Source organism: Lolium rigidum, chromosome 6 (genome assembly GCF_022539505.1).
Source record: "Lolium rigidum isolate FL_2022 chromosome 6, APGP_CSIRO_Lrig_0.1, whole genome shotgun sequence".
NCBI classification, from domain to species: Eukaryota; Viridiplantae; Streptophyta; class Magnoliopsida; order Poales; family Poaceae; genus Lolium; species Lolium rigidum.
The window spans coordinates 59,097,161-59,106,719 of NC_061513.1; the positions used below are offsets into that span (position 1 = coordinate 59,097,161).

A 9,559-nucleotide genomic window follows, 5' to 3' on the forward strand; every position below is an offset into this window, starting at 1 on the left:
GCTCCAGGAACGCGTCGTCCGGCAGTTCCTCTTCCGAGAAGGAGGTGACAAGCAGGAGGCGCGTTCGTGAGGACGACGAGGCGGGGCCTTCTAACAAGAAGGCCAAGAATTAGTTTATAATTTCTTTGTTTTCAAATTTATTTTCTAGTTTGTATGTTAAATATGTTTGAACTTGTTTGATTCGAGAATTAGTTTATAGTCAGTACAACTTGTTTTCGCGTTTAAACTTGCTCTTTCAAATATTCGTTACAACCGATATAGAAATTGGAGAGTTTTTCAAAAAAGGAAAAGAAGAAGCAGGAAAACAAAACAGTGGGATGTCCAAAATACGTCGGACCGTTGGGTGCCCCCGATGCAAACAGACAATTTGCGCATTACAGTCATTTTCGCGTCCGCTTGGGAGCGCAAACGGACGCTCTCCGACAATTTGAACGTCTCAAATGCGTCGCCCGTTGGAGATGCTCCAAGGAATCAAACGTGGTAGAAAGACATTTCTGATTCCCTTGCGTCATCCAGCTGCGTGACGTATGGGATTGGGCCCTTTGCTTCTTGTTCGCGACTGTAGACGGCCAAGTCTGGACTCTAGATGACGTGATACTGGCCGTCGCACGGCAGGCCGGCAGCCACGGCACGCCGTGCCGAGGGAGAGAGACAGGCGCATCATCCAATATGTCCCTCGCACGGAACACCGGTCGCGCCGTGCGCTAATTACAATCTCCGAGCACATCGCTTTCGTCCACCCGCCCTCACTCCACGGCGCGGCGTCTCGCCGTCCTTTTCCCTCGCGCAATGCCGCCACCGCGCACGCTATTTATACCGGCACCGCAGTACACTCATCGCCACCCCACACTCCAGCCATGGCCGCTCCCGACGCCGGCCGGTTGCTCCCCTTGCTGCTGCTGTTTCTGCTTGCGTTGCTCCTCGTCGACGACGCCGCCGCCGCTTCCAGTGTGACGTACGACAACCGCTCCCTCATCATCGACGGCCGCCGCCGCTTGCTCATCTCCACCTCTATCCACTACCCGCGAAGCGTCCCCGCGGTACGCTCCTACTCCCCAGCACACACATTGGTAGTAGGACAGCAATAGTAGTAGTAACCCCGATAACTGCGCGTGCTCGCAGATGTGGCCCAAGCTGGTGGCGGAAGCCAAGGACGGCGGCGCCGACTGCATCGAGACCTACGTCTTCTGGAACGGCCACGAGACCGCCCCCGGCCAGGTCTGACCGCGCGCCGCCAGCCAGCGCTGCATCAGTTTGTTGTGCTGCATTTAGTTTGTTCGTCACAAGCTCACAATGGGCGGGGTTTTCATGTGCGACTGGTCAATGTGTTGCAGTACTACTTCGAGGACCGCTTCGATCTGGTGCAGTTCGCTAGGGTCGTCAAGGACGCCGGCCTTTACCTCATGCTGCGCATCGGCCCCTTCGTCGCCGCCGAATGGAACTTCGGGTCTGCCTCTGCCTCCCTTCCGTTTACCGTTTGCAGTGTTACGACCGCGATTGGCTGTAGTTCTACATCTATACTGCGATTTCCTTTCTGTGTTGTATGTGTTAATCTGTGCGTGGGAATTGCAGGGGCTTGCCGGTGTGGCTGCATTACATACCTGGAACGGTGTTCCGCACCAACAATGAGCCGTTCAAGGTGAGGGTGGCTTCTGAATTCTGTGGCGGCTTTTTGTGGTCAGGCTTCTGAATAAAGTTTTCCTGTTTGCGTGTTAATCCTATCGACATTTCCTGGATGCAGTCTCACATGCAGAGCTTCACCACGAAAATCGTGGACATGATGAAGAACGAGCAGTTCTTCGCTTCGCAGGGCGGGCACATCATCCTAGCTCAGGTCGTGATCTCAGCCAAGTTTGGCGTTCCTCACGGTTGACAGGTTTTTTTTTTCCCTCAAACATTGACAGGATTACATTATCTGAAGTTGAATTTGTGCACTGCAGATTGAAAATGAGTATGGAGGTGATGAACAAGCTTATGGGGCCGGTGGCAAGGCATACGCGATGTGGGCAGCTAGTATGGCTCTGGCTCAGAACACTGGTGTCCCTTGGACCATGTGCCAGCAGTCCGATGCTCCTGATCCTGTGGTTAGTTTCTGACATTCAGTGCCTTTTGTTTTATGCAACAGTTAACACAGGATTGCCTCATCGAACATGCCATAACTCAGCCATATGAGGCGTGTCATCATTTCTTTTCGGATAAACTAGCACAACTGCAATGTTTGTTTGCCATTAATCTGTTTGCTGAATAATGGCCTGTTCCTGAAATTATCTTCAAATTTGACTGTAAGTTCTTACCAGATGAAGTACAAGATATTTAAAAGCCTAAGCAACAGGTAGTTTGTCATTAATGATACAGAACTGCTGCAACATCCGGGTTACATTCATGAGCGTGGTACTTGACACATGCTGAAATATTAGAGTTTTTAGCAGATGCAGTACAATTTTTGTTGGCAGATCTATTCATTGATGCAACTCAAATTTGCAGATAAACACCTGCAACTCATTCTATTGCGATCAGTTTGAGCCAAATTCTCCAACTAAGCCAAAAATTTGGACAGAGAATTGGCCAGGATGGTAATGCATTTGGCACACTTCCATTAGGAACCTATTAGACTATTGCAATTTACAATTGCTTCTCTTGTTATTGTTCCTAATACAGTATGAAGCAAATGCTGCATATCACATTTTTATATCTATTATTCTCAGAAAGATAAGGAAATAATATCCTGCTTCTTTTATATTCTATTTTTTCTTTAGGTTCCAGAATTTTGGTGAAAGTAATCCCCACAGACCCCCTGAGGATGTTGCATTTTCTGTTGCACGTTTTTTCGGGAAAGGCGGCAGCGTCCAGAATTACTATGTGGTATTGCCATAGTCATGTTCTAACTTGATCCTAAAACACATATTGTAACTTTGCACTTTATATATTTATCTTCTGTTAATTATGGTCAAGCATCTAAAAAATAGATTCCGCCGGCAGTGTAACTGATGATGATTTCATCCTACTGAAAACTGACCAAGTCTTCACTATTCTCAAGTACCATGGTGGAACAAACTTTGGTCGCACTACTGGAGGACCGTTCATTACAACTAGCTATGACTATGATGCACCAATCGATGAATATGGTTAGGGCTATATTTCTTTTGGATCCATCAATAATATTATGCCTAGAACATCCTATTATTGTTCATTGGTCTGGATTTCAGGCCTTAGGAGACTTCCAAAATGGGCACATCTGATGGAGCTTCACAAATCTATAAAATTGTGCGAACATTCTCTGCTTTATGGAAACTCAACATTACTTTCTCTTGGCCCTCAACAAGAGGTAAGCTTTACTGTCTGCCCTTGGATTATGAGTGATCAAACATAGTTAGAGGATTCAGTTATATCCGATATGCTTACTTACCTCACAAACATGGGTGCCATTTAGTCTGAAAATTAAGAAAATTGATCTCTTTTGTAAATAGCATCTTATGTTTACATGATACATACTATTTCATATTTATAGATCACTGTAAGTCAATCTCTAGCTACATTTGTACGTGCACATACTATTTCTATGAAAGGCTATGTTGGCAGTTTCGACCACATTTTTAATCTGTGAAAAAAAATAAAAAAAAGATCGAAAAAATGAAAAGCTTCCACGTGGCTCCTTTGATGTGTACTAGTTACCATGGAAAATAAAAAAATTAATATTTAATTTTTGTAAGAAAAGGTGTTCTAAAAGTTGGTTATCATCTATGGCTTATCTTGATATCTCCGATACCCGAGAATGCACCAAAGAACACTGTCATAGCTCCAAAATCACCGAACTTTTAGAAAGAGAAACTTTCTTTGGTAAGTGTCACATGATAAAGCTCGCCGAATCCAATACCCACACTTCATTGAACATTTCATTTTATAGGGATACAAGATCACCATTAGAATCACTTTTTGAGGATGGTACCACTCTGATGGTTCCATCAATCTTCTTCCACATTGGACAGTGCTTTCTTATGTGTACCAATCCTTTAAATGATAGAACAACAATTATAGCCCTATACTACCTTAATATATTGCTCTTTATCAAAGAAAAAACTCTAGTCCTATGCACATATTCGACACAATTCTAACACCCTTTTTAAAATTCTACATCTTGTTCCTCCTTAATTTTGTCTAATCCTTTCCTCTAATACCTTATGGAATGATTGTGTCAACTTTTGTTTGCAGGCTGACGTTTACACTGATCACTCGGGAGGATGTGCTGCATTCCTAGCTAACATCGACTCGGAAAACGACAAAGTTGTCACTTTTAGGGACATACAATATGATCTTCCTGCTTGGTCAGTTAGTATCCTACCTGACTGCAAGAATGTGGTTTTCAACACTGCAAAGGTATTCAATTTTCCTTGTAGTGTTTTTGAGAATAAAAACACATCCATTGTTGTCATTAAGATGAATAACATCCTCCCTGGAAAATGAAACATGAATTAGCAGAAGAATTGAAAAGGAGATAGCCAACATCAGATTATTCAATTTTTAATTGATAAACACAATATCTAGCACGCCATTTTTTCTTAAACTTCTCACTTTTGCTCTTAATGATTGATCATCTTCAGGTTCGGTCTCAAACTTTGATGATGGACATGGTTCCGGAAACTCAGCAAGCATCACAACCTGACCCATGGAGCATTTTTACAGAAACAATTGGGATTTGGGATAAAAAGGACTTCGTACAAAATGGATTTGTAGACCATATTAATACAACGAAAGACTCTACTGACTACCTGTGGTATACAACAAGGTTGGTCTTCTACGGGCTGTTTCATGCATGCTTATTCTGTATGTTGGTAAGCCTGGTAACAACTGAAGAGGGGTGGTGGTCTTGCTATTAATAATATTCTAATATATTTTGTTCCGTACTATCCTGTGCACCTCCAGTTCTGCATGTGACATCCTGATCCATTCTTTTGATGAAATTCGCAGTTTTGATGTGAACATAAGTTACCCTGCAAGTGTGGACCATCCAGTTCTTAATATTGACTCCGAAGGCCATGGTGTACACGCATTCCTGAATAATATGCTTATAGGTCTGTTGCTTACTCTACTCTATGCTGAAAAACCATATTAAGTAGTATCTTCGAGTAGACGTTTGCTGGGATGTTTCTGCAGTTCTAATTCAGCCTATATGGATCTTCTGAGTATCAACTTTTTCTGGATGGTCAAAAAATAACCTTACAAAGTAGAGAGCTTGTTTATACTGGCATCATTATGACAGTATTTTCAAACGGCTGAATTGTACATTGCCAGCAATTTCTCTCACCTTTAGATACTAGTGGTTCTTAAATTTACAGTTCTCTCGAATTTGAGTTGCTCTATCGTAATCTCAGGTAGTGCATATGGTAATGGCTCACAATCAAGTTTCAGTGTGCATATGCCCATTAATTTGAAGGCTGGGAAGAATGACATTGCACTTCTGAGTATGACTGTTGGATTGCATGTAAGAGCCTACCTTTGGAAATTATTAACATTCATTCCTTGTATGCCGTTGTTTACGTGCCAATGCTATTTTATGTCCATAGATATGCATATTATACAGTTTTGAGAAGAAACTTATGTCTGTTGGTTAAAACTGCTTTACATGATTAGAATTTTATGCACTTTCTAAGAATGCAGGAATCTATTATGAATGGGTAGGAGCTGGCCTTACAAGTGTTAACATCTCTGGGATAAAAAATGGAACCATAGATTTGTCTTCAAATAATTGGGCATACAAGGTACTTTCATCAAGATTCTTCATATAAAATTTCTTAAGGAAGTACGTCCTACTTTTGCAGCCACTATTGTTTCGGCCCTCCTGCGTTTTGTGTCCAGAATTTGAGATAACCGAGGTTGATGTTTTTCTGTGCTTCCTTTATGTATTTGTTGGTAGATTGGGTTGGAAGGTGAACATTACAGTTTGTTCAAACCCGATCAGGCGAATAACCAAAGGTGGCGGCCACAATCTGAGCCTCCAAAAGATCAGCCTTTGACATGGTACAAGGTAACATTTTACAATCTTTATTTTCGATGAATTCTTCAGAGCCTATTACATATACTGATCCAAGTACTTCTAGGTAAATGTTGAAGTTCCACAAGGAAATGACCCAGTTGGGTTAGACATGCTGTCTATGGGGAAAGGCATGGCTTGGTTGAATGGAAATGCCATAGGGAGGTATTGGCTCAGGACTAGTTCTACTGATGACAGGTGCAATTCCAGCTGTAACTACAGAGGGACATTTTCTCCAGACAAGTGCAGATCTGGGTGCGGGAAGCCAACTCAAAGATGGTACTGAGACATTATTTGGCACAGCTCACAATCCTAATATCTTTTTTTGTCATTATTCTCTTGTGTTTCACATTTTTATTTTACTTTTTGGTAAAGGTACCATGTCCCAAGGTCATGGTTTCACCCATCAGGGAACACCCTTGTGGTTTTTGAGGAGCAGGGTGGGGATCCCACGAAGATTACATTTTCGAGAAGAGTCGCGACAAGCATTTGCTCCTTTGTGTCAGAGAACCATCCTTCCGTAGACCTGGAGTCCTGGGATAGAAGTGTCTCAGATGATGGCAGAGTAGCAGCAAAAGTACAATTGTCTTGCCCCAAGGGCAAACAAATCTCTTCCATTAAGTTTGCAAGCTTGGGAGACCCCAGTGGAACATGCAGATCCTACGAACAAGGAAGCTGCCACCATCCAAGCTCTCTATCTGTCGTTGAGAAGGTAACATTTAGAACTTGATGTAAAAACATAGTTTAAAATAACCGGCTATCTCATTTAGCCGCGATATTTTTTGAGGCTATAAAAGGCTATAGCCGGGCTATAGCGGGCTATTCCATTTAGCGGTTTTTCAAAAAAATTAAATATTTCAGTCATATCTTACAAAAAAAGAGAAAAACAATGACTCAAACATGATTCATGATACAACTTATTCAACTATTCAAAACAAACAAGCATTCAATTATTCAACTCACAAGTTTTATCTAATCATATTGAACGCAAATTTCAGAAAACAAGAAATAAATAAGAAAAGAGAAGAGAAATTCAAAATACATTAGGTTTAGCAGCTAAATATGGCTATAGCCGGCTATTATCGCCTTTTTTTCATTTAGCCTATAAATGGCACAGCCGCAGCGGCAGGTCTCCCAAAAGGCTATAGCCGGCTATTTAAAACTTTGTGTAAAAACGAACATGATATTAATCTTAGAAATCGAGAACCATCAAATATGACTTTTTTGGGGTGTTGATTCACGTGGATTTGGATCAGTGCACATGAAATTAGTCTTGAAATCCGATGACTGTCAGTTCTGACTTTGCAAAATGCAGATACAACTGGAATTGTACTATTAGACATCTAGGAGGTTTTAACATTTCATTTCCAAGCTATCATGCATTCCATGGGTGGTCTAAGATCTATTATTGGATAGAGATCTTGATTTAGTTGACCAAACCAAACTTTGCATATTTTCTAAGCAGTCCAGTATTCTGTGCAGGCCTGTCTGAACATCAATAGCTGTACAGTTTCACTGTCAAAGGAGGGATTCGGAGAAGATATATGCCCTGGCGTCACCAAAACACTTGCCGTTGAAGCAGACTGTTCTTAGTGATTTCTACTCATCTAAGAGTTTCGACAACTGCAAATATGCTCATCAAAAATCAAATTTGAAGTTGTAATGCTGGTTGCGTTTACCTAATATAACATGGAAGCGTACATGATGTTATAGTCTTTGGTCCATTGAGTTTTCTTCATGCACGGTGCCCTGGTACTACTGGCAGGTGACAATTCAGGATACTGACGAGACGAATTGCATATCAGGCCACTAATGTAGCTATGAGTTTCACAAAAAAAAATGCTATGAGTTTGAACCATGAGTAAACTACCGCATATCATATTGGACAATGCATCATGAACGTTCTAGATCAACAATATCGGAATGCTGATGTAGTGTTAGGACTTCTCTTACTTAATTAAGGCCAGTGCCATGTAGTTCGATTCACACATTTTCCTTTCATATTCCCCTCCAATTTTATCGAAACAATTCCCCTTGAATTGAGTTGCTACTCTCTTTAGTGCTATTCGTTGACTCAGTGACAGTAGATAACATTCACAGGTACCGACATCTCAGCTAACAGAATCATTCCTCACAACTCTTGGCCTGTTTCTCTAAAAAAAAAATCTTGGCATCTAGCATGAACTCAAATTGAGCTTCAAAATATTCAAATTGTACGGGCAGGAGCTTGTGATTTTAGCTCTGAAGAATCTGATGGAAAATTTCACAATATTCCTCGTCTAATAGACAAACATCTTATAGCAGCATGTAGTAAATTTCAGATTCTGTTTTAGTAATGCTTGGGAGTATAGCCCGGACTTTCGCCAAAGCATCTGGGTTATTGCAGAAGATTGTCTGCATTTAGAGATTTGTCAAGCTAGTCTCAAGTGCTGCATTATTTCAGAGATTAGCCAACAACTCATCGTGGCTAAGATTAGCCAGTCTGGTTCAATTGCCATCCCTTTCTTAATTACAGCAGGCATGGAGCAGTATTAGGGAATAGCATCATACCAAGTGTGTCTCGTATACAACCACAGTTTCAGAAAGTTCTTCCGATCGGGTATATACAGCTTTCTTGCAGTGTGCAGGGGTTGTACATCATTTGGAGGATCTAGGTAGAATGGCAGCTAGATATTTTTCTCTTCCTAGCCTGCATCTGCCGACACCACAGTGAGAGGGAAATTTTCATGATGATGGTGCATATATGTCGTATACTGATGTTGCATCAGGGTCGTCTCTCTTTTCTCACAGGTTACAACAAAGACGTGAGGACAAACCAAATCGAGAAAATGAAAGAATGTAAGCGACTCAAATATCAGCTTTAGGAGCAGCGTCCGGTTACCATGCAGCTGATGGATCAGCTCTGATATGGACGCCAGGTGACTAGGTGAGGTGAGTGCGCGCCAAACTGTCGCCACACTGCCTCTAATCCTATTAATTATTTTTTACAAATCACATACCAGAGAATCTGATCATGATCGGTCTCCTGCTCCAGCTAGCTCCGGACCTGAAGCTCAGTTTGTCAAAGTGACACTATTATAAGCAGCCTTTACAGCTTCCTGTAGGATAGGAAAGGACGAGGTCGAGGACACAAGATAGGGAAGCATGTCTTAATTTTCTGTCAGCAAAAAGGCAAAAGGTGGAACGGGAGATGAAAACACCACACGACTAACTTAGTATATAGGACAATTCAAAAAAAAAAACTTAGTATATAGGCACAAATAATAATAGTACAACTCAGTCTTCTGTTCAGGAAACGGAGACACCTTTTCCATGATTGTGAGTGCACTGCTGTTGTTCAAGAATTACTAGCTAGCACAGTGGCTGAGTACAAGCGTAAACGGTCGTTTATTGTGTGAGCATGTAGTACAATACAAGATGGATATTAAATGGGGACATCAAATGCTAATATGCAAAGAGAAAACAATTACCTATTCATATGTTAGCACCTTGCTTAAACAAAAAGGGTTCCCACTTTCATGGCTGTTTCTT

At 41.7% G+C, this 9,559-nt stretch overlaps 1 protein-coding gene across 1 annotated transcript; it reads left to right on the plus strand.

The window, feature by feature from the left end:
- The first annotated feature begins 857 nt into the window (after positions 1 to 857).
- LOC124660460 (beta-galactosidase 3-like) lies at positions 858 to 7,621 on the plus strand. The gene is made up of 19 exons (XM_047198275.1): positions 858 to 1,040; positions 1,123 to 1,218; positions 1,335 to 1,447; positions 1,573 to 1,639; positions 1,742 to 1,834; positions 1,941 to 2,084; positions 2,485 to 2,573; positions 2,757 to 2,862; positions 3,038 to 3,125; positions 3,207 to 3,325; positions 4,210 to 4,374; positions 4,599 to 4,783; positions 4,966 to 5,069; positions 5,370 to 5,479; positions 5,649 to 5,756; positions 5,912 to 6,022; positions 6,096 to 6,307; positions 6,404 to 6,740; positions 7,511 to 7,621. Exons 1-19 carry the CDS (start codon positions 858 to 860, stop codon positions 7,619 to 7,621), a joined length of 2,541 nt encoding a protein of 846 aa, XP_047054231.1.
- The last annotated feature ends 1,938 nt before the right edge of the window (positions 7,622 to 9,559 follow it).

Excerpts from the sequence above, each read along its gene's own strand:
- LOC124660460 (XM_047198275.1), top strand. The coding sequence starts at position 858 with ATGGCCGCTCCCGACGCCGGCCGGTTGCTCCCCTTGCTGCTGCTGTTT. Across the intron at positions 2,574-2,756 it reads ACAGAGAATTGGCCAGGATG|GTTCCAGAATTTTGGTGAAA; the intron begins GTAATGCATTTG and ends TTTTTTCTTTAG. Across the intron at positions 5,480-5,648 it reads GTATGACTGTTGGATTGCAT|AATGCAGGAATCTATTATGA; the intron begins GTAAGAGCCTAC and ends GCACTTTCTAAG.